We start from the raw sequence: 15595 nt of genomic DNA, 5'->3' as shown, positions 1-15595 counted from the left end.
CGGAACCAGAAACCGGGCAGTGCCGGGCGGGGAGGGACCAGAAGCCCGGCGGCGCCAGGCACTGGAGGAACCAGAAGCCCGGCGGCACCGGGCGAGGGAAGAACCAGAAGCCGGGCAGTGCCGGGCGGGGGAGGAACCAGAAGCCGGGCAGTGCCGGGCACAGGCGGAACGGAACGCCGGGCAGAATGCGAAGGCAGCTGGCGCCAGGGTGGAATGAGAAGCTGGCCGGCGCCAGTCCTGGCCCGGGCGCAGGAGGAAGAAGAAGTCGAGCTGTGCCAACCAGCGCCGGGTGGGAGTGCCTGGGCCCGTGGCAGCTGCAGCCGCTGGGCAGGGGAAGCCAGGACCCGCGGCTGCGCAGTGGGAGCCAGGAGCCCCACCAGCCAGGGGCGGGTCAGAGTGCCGGGACACACAGCACTGGGAGGGCACCTGGGGTTGCATTTAAAGGCTACACCAATCTGTGAAAAAATGTTTGCAAACTGAGCCCCTGCCAGTAATTTTTTACTTTGTTGCATGCAGCGCAGCTCCTCGCTGCAAAAAAAAAAAGCACGAGCCGTGAGCCAAACCGCGAGGTGGGGCGGTGCCACGGGAGCGCCGAGCTGCGAGGGGGGGCGGGAGCAGTTGCCGTGCGGGTTGGGCGGCACTGCCCAGTCCCCGGCCAGCAACAGCCACATACGAAGAGAGGGAGTGGGCAGTGCCCGCACTGCCCCGAGCCACGCACAGTCCTGAGCCGCCCTGAACCACAGCACCCCGAAATGTGAGCCATGGCCGCCCCGAACTGCGGCGACCGCGAGCCACTGCTGCCCCAAGCCCCGCCTCGCCAACCAGGGGCGGGCGGGAGTGTCGGGCCCTGCACACGGGGAGGGCGCTTGGGACTGCGTTTAAAGGCTAACACCAGTCTGTTAAAATGTTTCCAATCTAAGCACATGCCAGTAAACTCCACCACGGCAGGATTCCGTTACTAATTCGTTACTTTGTTGCGCGCAACACGGATCTTCGCGCAAAAAAAAAGTGCGCCTTATATTCCGGTGCACCTTATCTGATCTACAAAGTTGCGAATTTTGCTGACTCCTGGGGGGTGCGCCTTATAGTCTGGTGCGCCTTATGGTTGTGAAATTACTGTATACTGTTAATGGGTTAAAGTGTCAGGATTTTTCTCTTTTTTTTTGGCAGGGATTCTTCTCAAGAGAGTGTCATCAAACGAGATATCCATCGTACATATCCAGCACATGATTATTTTAAGGATACAGAAGGAGATGGTCAGGAATCTCTATACAAAATCTGTAAGGTACAGTCAGTACTCTGAATTTTAAAATATGTTCCATATTTGTGTGACTTTCTTTTGCCCTGATAACCCTGTTCTGGTCCAAGTTGTTAATCATAAGATTTTAAAGCTTTGTTTAGAATGTATGTGGAGATTTGGTGTTTCTTCATTACCTTTTAGAACCTTGCATTTGGTACGTCCTAAGGTGCAGGTGAGAAGAGGCTCAAGCTGGCCTTGCTGAGGTGATGAGAGCTCCTTTTCACAGGGAGTGGTGTAGGAGAACCTCTTTTGCTGTGAGGTGGAGGATTTGCAGAGGAAGAAAAAACAAACCCTCAGAGCAAGCTCTGCTGTGAGGTTAAAACAAGAATGTCTGTAGATAATTACCTGGAGAACAAGTTTGCTGACCATTCCACAAGCAGTGTATGAGCACAGCTTTTCAGTTAGAGCTGCCAGATCACCTCCAATGAAAAACACTCTCAAGTTTTCCAATTTGCACATGGGAAAGTTGAGGTGCTAAAAATCATACAGACAGACTTCTGTTGTTTGAGAGAGATCCAGAAAGTAAAATATTGCAGCCAAGCAGGTACTTTTCTGCCTGCCAGTTGTAGATTTTGCTGTGGTTTTGGCAGATAGTTTTTGTTTCACTTTTTTTCCTAAAATTAATGAAATTCATGTAGAATATTCTGTAGCATATTATATAATGTAGAATTAATTCTGTTCATGTGGAATGAATGATTGTCATAGACAAAGCATTTCCCTTTCCCCCCTTCTTCCTTGTTGCTGTTTCCACCTCCTGCTGATTGCTAGAAATTATGAAGTTGTCATAGCAGGCAGAAAAAAAAGCGTTCAGCTTTTGAGGTATAATCATACATACTTCTGTTTCTCCAGATAAATTCTGTGCTGATACAAACTCCTATTCAAATAGAATTTGGATGACTGTTAAATACAACAGCTTAGTTACTGGAGTTCAGTATTGTCAGTAATTCGCATTAAAAAGTACAAAATTAGGGAACAGAGAGAACTTAGAACCAATCAGTGGTAGTGATTTCTCTCTAGTCTTGGAGGGCTAGGGGGCTATGGGAAACAACTCCTGTGCAGTCTATGAAAAAGAATAACAATGTAGGTAATTGTGGGCTTGCCACTTTGATATCAGTTAAGTGAAAAATGGTGGAATAATTCAGTTTTTCAAGAATTAATGTGAGAAGTATGTTATAATGAAGGCCTAAGTGTTTTAATGAAAATAGATCATGACAAGCTAACACAAAAACCCAGAAATACAGGTTTCGTTGGAGAAGGTGTTCTGATGGAAATTTTGTAGCTCCTGTAGCCTGCTACACTAAGAATGTATAAATGCTGGACGAGTTAGAGCATGAACAAGATACACATTAAGGTGTTAAAGACTGGCCAGCAGGTTCCTAAACAGGCACTGAATAAATGGATTTCAAAGTATTATAAATATCCCTTGTTCATTCCATGTACTCTGATAAGTCACCTGAAAGAAACCAGAAAGTCCTTTCTCATGAAGATGTCTTGGTGACACAGAGAAAAAGGGGATGGTAAATAATGAGGTGTAAAGGATGTGGAGATGGATGAACCTTGTGTAGGTACAGTTCAACTTGAGCAACTCAGTGTTTTGCAGCTACTGCAGCTGCTGTTAGTTACAGTGTCCAGAATTAAAGGCAAATATTCTACATTGGAATCTGAAGTTCTGTGAGAGTGATGAAAGAATTTGGGAGCGTTCTTAGAAAAGAAAAATTCTTCTTATCAAGGTGTATCTCAGTCTAGTTTGTTTATAAAGAACAAATAAAGGAGTGAATCTGTCTGAACTGAAAGCAACTTAGATGAATTATCTGTCCAGCAGGCAGCTTCAGAGATGCACAGATCTCAGACCTTCCTGCATTGTTTCCTTTCTGTAGAATTCGTGTTTTCTAAATCTGGGAGCTTTCCTTGCTCTCAAGGCCTCTACTGCTCCTGCAGAGAATGTTGCTGTAGCTGTTAGTTCTCTTTGTTTGACGGATCTTGAAACTCAGAAGTGGTGAATCCTTGACAAGAGAAAGTCAGGGAAAAAACGCCCGGAGACCTGTATAGATTAACAAGGTGCTCCTGGACAAACTCAAATGCAGAAGGAAGCCTACAGAGGGTGGAAGCAAGGGCAGGTAATCTGGTAGGAATACAGAGAAATTGTCCAATTAGACAGGGATCAGGTTTGAGAAACTAAAGCCCTAATAGAATTAAATCTGGCCATGGATGTGAATGATAATTACAGTAATTTCATGACTATAAGGCGCACCCTTTTGACTAAAATTTTGATCGAAACTCGGACATGCGCCTTATAGTCCGGTGCACCTTATATATGGACGAAGTTCAGAAATTTGCCAACCCAGAAGTGTGAACCGCGAGCAGAGCCGCATGCCGCAAGAACCTCCCACCGAGCTGTTACTAATTCCTTATTTTGTTGCGTGCGGATCTTCGCTGCAAAACAAAAGTGCGCCTTATAGTCCGGTGCGCCTTATATATGGACCAAGTTTGGAAATTTGCTGACACCCGGAAGTGCGCCTTATAATCTGGTGCGCCTTATAGTTTTGAAATTACTGTAATAATCTCTGTTGAAAGTAATAATGGGGCAGCTTTGTATTACTTAGAATAACTTTTACCAGAGGTGCTGGGTACTTTGACCCTTTTTATAATGTGTAAACAAGAAGTTTGAAGAATGGGATTATTGAATGTGGCTGGCAAGAGTCTGTCCTCAAATGAGAGGGCAGAAAGTTGAAGACCATTTTCTTGATTCTCCACTGAAGTGAGAGAGGATCTGAGCTGTCAGATAAAAAGGAAAATCACTAAAAGCTCACTGCTTCATTTTAACAGGTCTACCAGGTTTTTTCCCAACTCTTTTATCTCCTCTTCAGAACAGTAGGAAATCAGCAAAGATGGAAACATTTTCTGTTGCAGAACATTTATGTGACAAAGTACCTAAAAATAAACTTAGGACTGACAGTGGTGATAAGGAATGAAAAGAGTTTCTAGACTGGAGATTTCACTTGAGGACAGCACTTAAGTTAGATTTTCACAGAGCAAATTTTGAGGATTCTTTGGGAAAACTGCTGCCTCTTGCCTGCTTTCTGTTTAAATACTCTGCAAATTCTAGCTCTGTTTAAAGAGCTCACCTCAGTGTTACAATGCATAACTGAATAGTGCTGTGCCTGTTTCTATGCTCTTTACATACTTACAGCTTGATGCTCCAGGGAATCAGAGCACCTGGCAGAATTAATCCTCTCAGTTCTCTGGAGTGTGTGCAGTGTAGAATTTAACACAAGATGTGCTTTCCCTAATTTTCTGATTGAAGTAACTCCTATTCAGCAACCAACCATTGTGACTTTAATGGCGAAAAGGAATATGGTGCAGGAAGATTGATCAGGTGAGCTCAGTTGGTGCTCAGATTGAGCAGAATGGGAAAACAGATACTATGTTTTTCAGAAAATGGTTGAATTGCTTCTCCAAGATGCAGAGTTGGTGTTAGTTTGTATCGGGACATATTTCGTTACTAAATACTCATCCCTTTGTGGATCATTTATAGTTTTTTTTCCTAATCCCACTCTCACTTGCCTGAAGGTTTTAGGTGCAGGATCAGAGTGGTCGCTGGTTTGCTGTAGACCAAACACTGCATTTTAGTTGTTGTAATGTCTGGTTTTTGGTACCCACATTAGCAGACAGAATAACAAAGTGCTTTCTAGCAATGCTAACACTGAGTGGGACCTGTTATGGGGTGTTTTAGCTTTTATTACTGTACATTGGAATATGAAAATATCTTTGAGTTGCTCTTCTGTAACCAGTAGCTTCTATGCCCGTGATAACCTGTGAATGATGGGTTATGCTTCAGCAGAGCTGCTGCTTAATGCTGGCCTGTAAGCTGAAAGTCTAATTTTCATAGGTTTTTTACATTTTCATTTCCATTTCATTGCAGCATTCCTTTTCAGATAGTCACCTCACTGTTAATGTATTCTTCCACATTTTTCAATCCTTAGTATCTCCTTAGATTTACAAATGGGAAGTTTCAGTGTTTGTTCAAGTGTAATTATTTGTCAAAGAGCAGATCTCTTTTGTCCCTGCAGAAATCTATTTACCAATTTTCAGATAAAAACAATCAGTTACAAATTATTTTTTATCTATTTTTAGTTTTTTATTTTCTTTGCTTCTAGATTGAAGGAGCAGTGCTAGTAAATATTGTGTAGTTTCATTGAAATGATTTTTCGTGTTACCTTGTCTTCTTCCCTTTACATTTTAATAAGGATCCTTCTCTATGCATCTGTGCTCAGCAGCGCTATTCTTACATATGGGATTTTTGCTGAGCTTGTACCAGTGGATAGGTCATCTCTGGAATCCTGAATAATGGGAATAGTCTGTTTGGGGTCCTGCCTGATGGAAGGTGAAGGTTTCTTCTTTCTCTCAGCTGTCCCAGCTCTGGCAGAGGCATATTGTGTAACAGCCAAGTGCCTCTTCATGATACTCCATAAATGTATAACTAATGTCTAGAAATACGGTTTTCAGTTAATGCAGAAATTCCTTCTATAATGTGATACATACTCAGTGCTGCACCCATAGGAATATTATTACATGCAGACTGTTAGTCTTATAATAAATTTAGGTATGGAGTTTTAAATTTTAGTGTTAGTAAAATTATTTAGTGACTGAGCATATAATAAAATACCTTGTTGGGTGAAAAGTCTGCATCGAAGTATGGATGTTTTCCTGAGACAGTCTGAGTTTCAGACACCATGCAAGTCTTTAAAGTCTCCTAAAGCAGACTTCAGCACAAAGCTATGTCTGTATTAAACACTGAGTAGCTTCCCTTGGTCATTTCATAGAGATCATAGAGAGGCATAACCTTTTCTCTTCCTTATTTAAATCTGCTGGCACTCATGGACAGAAGTTACAGAAATCCCAAACTGAGATTTGTCCTAGTTTGGAGGACAGGTGTCTGCTAAGAAAGGCAGGAGCCTCTCTTTGAAATGGAGAATGTAAACCCCTGCCCTCCCAATTATTATAATTTTGAAATCAAGGGACTCTCAGGCAAAGATGTGGTTATTAGGAATAACAGTTCTTTACTAGGGAAATTAAAATAGAAATACAGTACTACAAAGAAACAAACCCCAAGCCCTGACAAAGTCAGAGTACAACCTGACACCCCGTCAGGCAGGGTGTTGGTAGCAGTCTCATTAAATGGTGACTGTAGTCCTTTGTAGATGTGATTCAGTTGAAGCAGTGGTTCTGTAGAAGGTGCAGTTTCCTTCCGGAGGTCCAGTGGTTATGTGGAGGAGTCTCGTTTCCCTTTGGAGTCCAGTGGAGAAAGGGCTCCCTTAGTGCTCCAAAACCTCTGTTTTATCTTGGTAAGAAATGTTGGGCTCTTCCCCCTGGCTGGAGCATCTTCCAATGGCATGAAGTAAGTTTGTCAGTCACACAGTGGGACTCAATGGCAATTAGCAGAAAATGACTCTCTGGAGGAAGGATGAGTTGTGAAAAAAATAAAGAGCAATGCCCCGCCTGGTTTCAATGGATGGCTCATTAGCAGAATATCTTCCGTGGAGATAAGGATCACTGCCCCCACCCTCAACAGATGGTGATAGAATAGATACCTTTTATCACATTCTGTACTGTAACCCAAGACAGGTTTTAAGTTCAGCCATCTTTCCCTTTGTCTTGTATATATTATATACTTGGAATTTCTCTGTCTACAGAAGAGTCTGATCATGGGAGGTTTTTCTTTCTTTATTATTTTGGAGAAGAATTTCTACCTGGCCCTGGATTCTTGGTTCCCTTTCACAAGGTGCAGGTGGTTCTCTGTCATTGACTTTAAGAAGACTCTGCTTCTATAGAATTCAGTTTCTAATGATGATGTGCTAATAACTGCATACATTCTCTTCAGAATACAGATAGCTAGTAAAAAGATGTCCCAATTCTGTGAGACCTTCATTTAGTTAAAATGAATGAAAATAGGCTTCAAGTCAGAACCTTCATTAAATCCCATTTATGAGACACAGAATATTTAAAATCTCAGTTAACTGGGGAATTGTAATTGGAAGTTCCTCAAGACCTAAAAAGTATAGTAAGGTAAAAACTGTGACATGTTGCAGGTTGTCATGGGAGAAATCCCATTCTCTTGAAATGCAGAGTTACAATGATTGCAATGGAAATAGGGAATTTGGAATTTTGCCTTGTTGTTACATTCGTGTGGAAAATGAAAGTTTCTTAGAGTCATAAATCTTAAATAGTTAATCTTAGATCGTTAGTTAATGATAAAATATTATGGTGGTATTTTTAAGATTACAGTAATTTCACGAATACAAGCCGCACCAATTTGACTAAGATTTTGCTCCTAAACCGGAAATGCGGCTAATAATCAGGAGCGGCTAATACAACCTCAGAAGTGCCTGCCAGAGTGCTGAGCCGAGCAGCTGCAAAGTCGGCATTTTGCGATTGTTACAAATCGCTACTCTGTTGCACCGCGGGTGGAGCCTGGCTCCCTGTAGGCAGCACGGGGGGCGGGGAGAGAGGCAGGAGAACTCTCTTTCCTCCTCTGCCACAGCCCAGGGGAGAGACGGGGGGGGCCCGGCGCCGCCATTGCTGCGGCCCGGGGAGGAGAGGGGGGACCCGGGCCGCCCCTACCGCGGCCCGGGGAGGGGGGGGGGACCCAGGCCGCCCCTACAGCGGCCCGGGGAGGCGGGGGGGAAGCCCGCGCCGCCATTGCTGCGGCCCGAGGAGGGGGGGGGAAGCCCGCGCCGCCATTGCTGCGGCCCGGGGGAGGGGGGGGGAGGCCCGCGCCGCCATTGCTGCGGCCCGGGGAGGGGGGGGGAAGCCCGCGCCGCCATTGCTGCGGCTCGGGGAGCTGACGGGAGCCCCGCGCAGCCATTGCCGCGGCTCGGGGAGCCGACGGGGTGCTTTGTCCCCGCCCGCCGCCGCCGCGGCAGGAGCGGGGAAACTCCGTCCCTGCCCGCCGCCGGCGCCACGGGCGCGGGAAAGCTCCGTCCCCGCCCGCCGCCGCTGCCATAGGAGCGGGGGAAGCTCCGTCCCTGCCTGCCACCGCGGGGCAGCGCCGACCCGGGGTGACCGAGCCCAGGGGCAGTGGCGGCCGGCCCCGAGCTGCAGCACTGTGCTGGGCCACCTGGCCCCGTCAGCGGCCCCTAGCGGGCCGAGCCTGCACAGCCTTAGCTCAACCAGTAAACCCCGCCCTCCCGCGGTTCTGTTACTAATTGCACGCGGGTCCTCGCTGCGAACGACAAAGCGGCTTATATTCGGTTGCGGCTTATCTATGGACAAAAACCAAAATGTTTGCCAACACCCAGTGATGCGGCTTATATTCAGTGCGGCTTGTATTCGTGAATTTACTGTATTCTGGTTATTTACATATTTCTGCACTATCAAATCGTATAGGTGCTTAAAAATAAAATAGTAGAATTGAAATTGTGATGTACCTTAAGATTCCGAAGTCTCTTTGCATTGGGTAGATGCAATGAAATCATGTAGATTTTAGAGGCTTCATTACAAACTAAATCTTTACTTGTCAGGATTAGGATATTTTGACTTAAGAGCAGAATCTTTGATCTAATTCTGATGCAGAACTGAAGTTTATGTCCAAGTATATGATGACAGCTGCTTGTCAAGATCAGATTTTGAGGAAAGACCTGGTGGAAATGAATTTCAAAAATATCCAGAAAATTTTTTTAAAAGTGGAAGAAGTGGATCAAGCAGTTAATTTTTTTCATTGTTTTTAGTTGCTTCAAAGGCATTTTAAGAATTGCAGTAATTCCACGACTGTAAGGCATACCGGATTATAAGACACACCTCCAGGAGACAGCAAATTTCCGAACTTTGTCCATATATAAGGCGCACCAGACTATAAGCCGTACTTTTTTTTTTGCAGCGAGGATCCGTGCGCAACAAAGTAACGGATTAGTTACAATCACGCCAGCCGTGCTGTCTTGTATTAAAATACAGGATGTGATCAACGTATCTATTCTATCGCTATATGTTGTGACCAGGCGGGGCAGTGATCCTTATCTCTGTGGGAGATACTCTGCTAATAGGCCATCCATTTGAACCAGTAGGGCATTGTTCTTTATCTTTGCACCCCCACCTCCTTCCTCCAGGGAGTTATCTTCTGCTAATGGCCCACTGAGTCCCACTGTGTGACTGATAAAATTACTTTATCCTATTGAGAGTTGCTTCAGACAGGCGGAAGAGCCTAGCCTTTCTTACCTAGATAAAAATTAAAAGTCTGGGAGACCAAGTCCCCCTCTTTTCCCTGGACTCCAGAGGAAGACTGGACTTTTTTTCCATATCATCGCTGGACCTTTGGAGGGAGGTTGCACCCTTCTACAAGACCACTGATTCAACTGAGCCACATCTGTCACTGCAGGAGGACTGTAGCCACCATTTAATGGGACTGCTACCAGCACCCTGACTGACGAGTGTCACCCTGATGGGGTGTCAGGTTGTGCTCTGACTTTGTGTCTTAGTTTGAGGACAGACGTCTGCTGAGAAAGGCAGGACCCTCTCTTTGAAATGGAGACTGTAAACTCCCTCCTTCCAAATTATTATAATTTTGAAATCAAGGTGCTCTCTGGTAAAGATATGGGAATTAGGAGTAACAGTTCTTTGCTAGGGAATTTAAAATAGAAATACAGTACCACAAAGAAACAAACTCCAAACCCTGACAAAGTCAGAGTACAACCTGACACACTGTCAGGCAGGGTGTTGGTAGCAGTTTGATTAAATAGTGGCTGCAGTCTTCTTGCAGTGACAGATGTGGTTTAGTTGAAGCAGTGGTTCTGTAGAAGGTGCAGTTTCCTTCCAGAGGTCTAGCAGTGATGTGGAGAAATCTCTTTTTTTTCTAGAGTCCAGTAGAGAAAGGGCTACTTGGTGTCCCAGAATTTCAGTTTTTAACTAGGTAAGAAAAGCTTGGCTCTCCCCCCTGGCTGAAGCAACTCTCAATGGGATAAAGTAATTTTATCAGTCCCACAGTGGGACTCAGTGGGCAATTAGCAGAAGATAACTCCCTGAAGGAAGGATGGGGGGTGCAAAGATAAAGAACAATGGCCTACTAGTTCAAATGGGTGGCCCATTAGCAGAGTATCTCCCACAGAGATAAAGATCACTGCCCCACCTTGTCACAACAGATAGTAATAGAATAGATACTTTGATCACATCCTTGATTGTAACCCAAGACACTTTGTCAGTGTTTGGGGTTTGATTCTTTGTAGCGGCTCCCAGCTTGATCTTCCAGGTTGGCAAATTTCCAAACTTTGTACATATATAAGGTGCTCCGGAGTATAAGGCGCACTTCCGGGTTCAGACCAAAATTTTAGTCAAAAGGGTGCTCCTTATAGTCGTGAAATTACTGTACATGTTTTTACTGGGGCCCTTTGATATTTTTCTCCTCTATAGGCAGTGTCCATTAATTAAGTTCAGATTTTTATTTAAACCAAATTATTAAATACTTGCTGATTTGTAGTTCTTGGGATCGATCTTTTTAGAAAAGTTTCAGCTTTTTCATCTCTTCTGTTTTAATTAGGCAATTAGTGGTTTATCAGTTTACTTCTCAAACTTTTTGAATGAATACTGTCTTTTTTCAATAAATTTTTCAGTAATTTTATTCCCCTTGTTTTATGATCATTTTTGATATTCTGTTGGACACAGATCCTTCAACACATCCCCTGTTGGAAATTATTCCAGCAGGTTGACAAATACTGTGATTCTTTTGTAATAAAACAAATAAAAACAATAAAACAAATAAAACAAATGCAGAGAAAGTTCATGGGGATTTTCTGCTGGAGATTAAATACAGCTTTCTTACATTGATCATATATTTTCCAAGCAGAGGCTTTGCCTTGCTGCTCTGAATGTTTTTGAAATGGATTTATTACAAGCTCAAATGTGTTTAGGATGTTGATTATGAGAAACTTTGTCTTCATATTTTTGTTTTTAACTGCAGAGTGAGGATTTTTTTTTGTGCCCTTCTTGTTTTCCCTCTTTTGCTACAACTTCAACTTCTTTCAGAATCTCATAAGAAATATGTTTTTATTTCTTACAACTTTCTGTACTTTTCAATCTATGTCAGTTTTGGAAGCAGTTTGTTTTCTCCAATGTGTTAGTTTCTCAATACTTAGTTTAAAATAATTTCTTTGGATTAATTTATTGCTATTTTCAGCAAATTACTCACTATAATACTTCTCACAACAGAGAACCCCCAGGCATTGATAAGTTGATGGTAATTTTCCAGCCTGGATTTTTTAAAGTACAGTAATTTCCCACATATAAGGCGCACCCTTTTGACTAAAATTTTGGTCTGAACCCGGAAGTGCGCCTTATACTCCGGAGCGCCTTATATATGTACAAAGTTCGGAAATTTGCCAACCTGGAAGTGCGAGCTGCTAGGGGTGGCAGCCCCGCGGGAGCGCCGAGCCACAAGGTGGGGCGGCACCACGGGAGCACTGAGCCGTGAGGGGGTGCGGCCCCTTTGGAGTGCCGAACCACGAGGGGGGGCGGCGCTGTGGGAGCACCAAGCCATGAACCATGGCCATGCCACAGGTGCACCGAACCATGAGCCGCGGCAGCGCTGCGGGAGCCGAGCAAGCCGAGCCGAGCCAAACCACTCCAGCCACGCCCGCCGGCGCTGGGGGTGGGTGGGAGTGCCGGCGCCCACGGCACGGGGAGGGCCCCTAGGGCTGCATTTAAAGACTACGCCAATCTGTGAAAAATGTTTGCAAATTGAGCACCTGCCAGTAAACCCCGCGATCATGTGATTCCGTTACTAAATCGTTACTTTGTTGTGCATCTGTTTCTAAGTGGAGCTGACTTACCAAAACCAGGAATCATTTAGGAAAGCTACAGAGACAAGATGTTAGGAATCTGTAAACTGACACATCTGGGGAGGAAATCGATAAAGACTCAGTGAATGATTCTAGTTAGTCATAGAAAATATTAATTTAAGCATCTAAAGTAATTTCTGTGAATTTAGTACTTAGTAGATAATTAACTTCTTTATAGAGACCATCCTTTTTTTCCCAATTAAATTTTGTATCTGCCATTGTACACTCTAGATTGTGATGATTCATTAAACATTTTCCAGTTATTTCTGTGACTTATTGAATTTTCTTGTCGACTGAAACTGAGCAATGGGCTGAGATTATTTTCACTCAACTCCTAACTAATCCCATCTAACAGCTTTCAAAAGACTGGTGAGCAGTACAAAGGGCAGAGAGCTTCAAGTCCCAGGTCAGCTTTTCCCAAAGGAAATGTATAGCTGAATTGTTCAGAAACAGTGACCTTTAAAGGAATACTCAGCCTGCACTTACAAAAATCCTGTTTTTCAGAGTCATTTCAGAATTCCTCACAAATACTACATTCTCCCCATCAGATCGAAAAGTGGATCTTCTCATCCTTGTGGCTCCTTTGCTTTGGTTTTCCCTGGCTGTGGCCTCAGTACATTGCTTATTCTCTCAGGATTTCTCTGATGTCAGTCATGCTGCTGCTGCTTAGACTTTCTCAAGTTTCCACAGATTTTTAACGTCCTCTGACAGCTCTTTAAAAACAGTATCTGTCTTCTCATCTTGGAAAAATAAAGGAAAGGTTAGGTATTTTAGTTTGGGGATTTTTTAAGAGTAAGAAAAAGCATGTCTGTAATACCATAGGAAAGTAAGTCTTGTTAATTCTTCAGCATAACAAGGGCATGGAAAAATTATTTCTGATGAAATCTTCAGATGAGAGTAGTTCTCAGCAGTTTTCTAACCTTAAGTCCTGTACTTGCATAATGTCAGAACTTGTTTTTCCAAAAAGAAACATTCACTTTCCCCACAGCTCAAACTACCCTGTTTTTTAACAAATATGTTACATTTGTTACATTGGTAAAGTTCTATCGTTACTCACCTGAACAGAATTATCCTTGATTTAGGTGAAGAGAAATTGCATCCATCTCTTTTCAGGCTGATTGAAAAATAAAAATAATAATTTAGAACTACAGCATCTGAGGGTTGAGAGTGACCCATGGGTGTTTGTAGAAAAGCCCTGAAAGAATGGGAGTGGTTACAGTTTTACCCCCTACATGATTTTAGTCTGAGTAGTAATACATAGAGAATCATGGAATGGTGTTTGCTGGAAGAGACATTAAAGTTTATCCCATTCCACCCGCTGCCATGGGCAGGGACACCTTCCACTGTTCCAGGCTGCTCCAAGCCCCATCCAGCCTGGCCTTGGACACTGCCAGAGATGCAGGGGCAGCCACGGCTTCTCTGGGCACCCTGTGCCAGGGCCTCACCACCCTCACAGGGAGGAATTTCTTCCCAATACAGTAAATTCACGAATACAAGCCGCACTGAGTATAAGCCGCATCTCTGGGTGTTGGTAAATATTTCGTTTTTTGTCCATAAATAAGCCGCACCTGAATATAAGCCGCTCTGTCGTTCGCAACGAGGACCCGCGTGCAACAAAGTTGCCAAATAGTAACAGAATGGCGGCAGGGTGGGTTTTACTGGCTCAGCTCGGGCTGTGCAGGCTCGGCCCGCTAGGGGGGGCTGCTGATGGGGCCAGGTGGCCCAGTCCGGCGCTGCCGCTCGGCGGGGCCACTGGGGGCCAGCCGCTGCTGCCACTGGGCTCGATCACCACGGCCCGGCGCTGCCCTGTGGTGGCAGGCAGGGACGGAGCCCCCCGCCGCCTCCCCGAGCCGCGGCAGGGGTGGCCCGGGTCCCCCGCCGCCTCCACGGGCCGCGGCAATGGCGGCGCGGGGCCCCCCCGTCTCTCCCCCGGGCTGTGGTAGGGAGCTCTCCCGCCTCTCTCCCCGCCCCCCGTGCTGCCTGCAGGCAGCCAGGCTCCACCCGCGGTGCAAGAGAGTAGCAATTTGTAACAATTTGCAGCAGCTCGACTCGGCACTCTGGCTGGCACTTCTGAGGTTTTAAATGTCAGAAAATTATTCACATATTAGCCGCTCCTGAATATTGGCCGCATTTCCGGTTTAGGAGCAAAATCTTAGTCAAATTGGTGCGGCTTGTATTCATGAAATTACTGTACTCCATCTAACCCTGCCCTCTGTCCATAGGAAGCCACTTGTCCTGTCACTCCAGTTCCGGATAGAATGTATTTCTTCAACTTCCTTGTAGGCCCCTTCAGACACTGGAAGGAAGTGTCCTGAATAGCTCATTGATGAGAACACAGTTTGGTGATGCCTGTATGCATTTTAAATACAGTTTGACTTTTCTTTTTCTAGGCCTATTCTGTCTATGATGAAGACATTGGCTATTGCCAGGGACAGTCCTTCCTTGCAGCTGTGCTTCTACTTCATGTGAGTTTATTGCAAAATGAAAGCTTTGATATTTGAAACCAATGCAGGTGTAAAATCATGTAAAATCAGCTGTTTATCAAAATCAAGTTTGACAGATATTCACTGTTAATTATTTGCCTGTATTAATTTTCCTTTTTTTGATTTTTGCCGTAGAGAGTAATGGCCTCTATCTTCATGAATGTAGATTTCCTTTGTCTGGGAGAAATCTGTTAAATCCTCAAGTACTTCTGTGTGAAAACTTGAAACCGATTTGTTACATATCAATTTTTTTTTTAATTTAGTTGTCACCTAAGGGAACTCCCTTTGTGTTTATGAGGAATTTAACTCAGTGAGACATTCTCAGAGCAGCTCATCAAAGCATGTAGTCAATTCTTTGGGAGATTTTTTCTCCTAGGGATATTTTATAATATCTTCTGAGGGAAGGCTGATCTTTAACCTTGATGTTTTAGTCTGTAATCAAAAACTGCACAAAATTTGATCTGTGTCCTCCTTTATAAACACATGGGTATATGTCCAGAGATAGATAAATAAATACATAATTTTTATAGGTGCAAGATGCTTTACATCAAAGCAGCAGATTCAAATAGTGTATTTATTGAGAGAAAGTCTATCTGAATAAGCGACCCCAAAGCTCAACCACAATTCTTACTCAAGTTCTTGCCTGATTTTTCTCTCAGGTTTTAATTAGTAAATTATCAGTCAGGATTGAAATACCTTTTAAAGTGTGGGTTTGAGACAGCTGCTGGTGTCGTGTATGTTACACATCCACTTCCTAAGACATTTGGAAGTCAAATTCAGATTACAGTAGTTTCACGAATACAAGCCGCACGGATTATAAGCCGCACCCCCGGTGCCTCGACAATGTTGCTGTCTTTGTCAATAGATAAGCCGCACCCCGAATATTAGCCGCACTTTCGTTCGTCGCGAGAATCCGTGCGCAGCTTTCACAAATTGGCCAATTAGTAACAGGATCGCGGCATAGCGGGGTTTACTGGCTCGGGGTGGGG

General features: G+C 44.3%; 1 protein-coding gene across 2 annotated transcripts in view; it reads left to right on the top strand.

Moving 5' to 3' along the window:
- RABGAP1L (RAB GTPase activating protein 1 like) overlaps positions 1–15595 on the top strand; it is a 298612-nt gene that overhangs the window by 165438 nt on the left and 117579 nt on the right. For both annotated transcript variants that reach the window (XM_033067687.1, XM_033067688.1), the window contains exons 15-16: positions 1172–1285; positions 14514–14588. In XM_033067687.1, coding sequence (XP_032923578.1) covers positions 1172–1285; positions 14514–14588 — 189 coding nt within the window. The remainder of the gene's footprint in view (positions 1–1171; positions 1286–14513; positions 14589–15595) is intronic.

The sequence above is a fragment of the Catharus ustulatus genome, chromosome 9 (assembly GCF_009819885.2).
Source record: "Catharus ustulatus isolate bCatUst1 chromosome 9, bCatUst1.pri.v2, whole genome shotgun sequence".
NCBI classification, from domain to species: Eukaryota; Metazoa; Chordata; class Aves; order Passeriformes; family Turdidae; genus Catharus; species Catharus ustulatus.
This window is presented reverse-complemented; position numbering and strand designations above follow the sequence as displayed.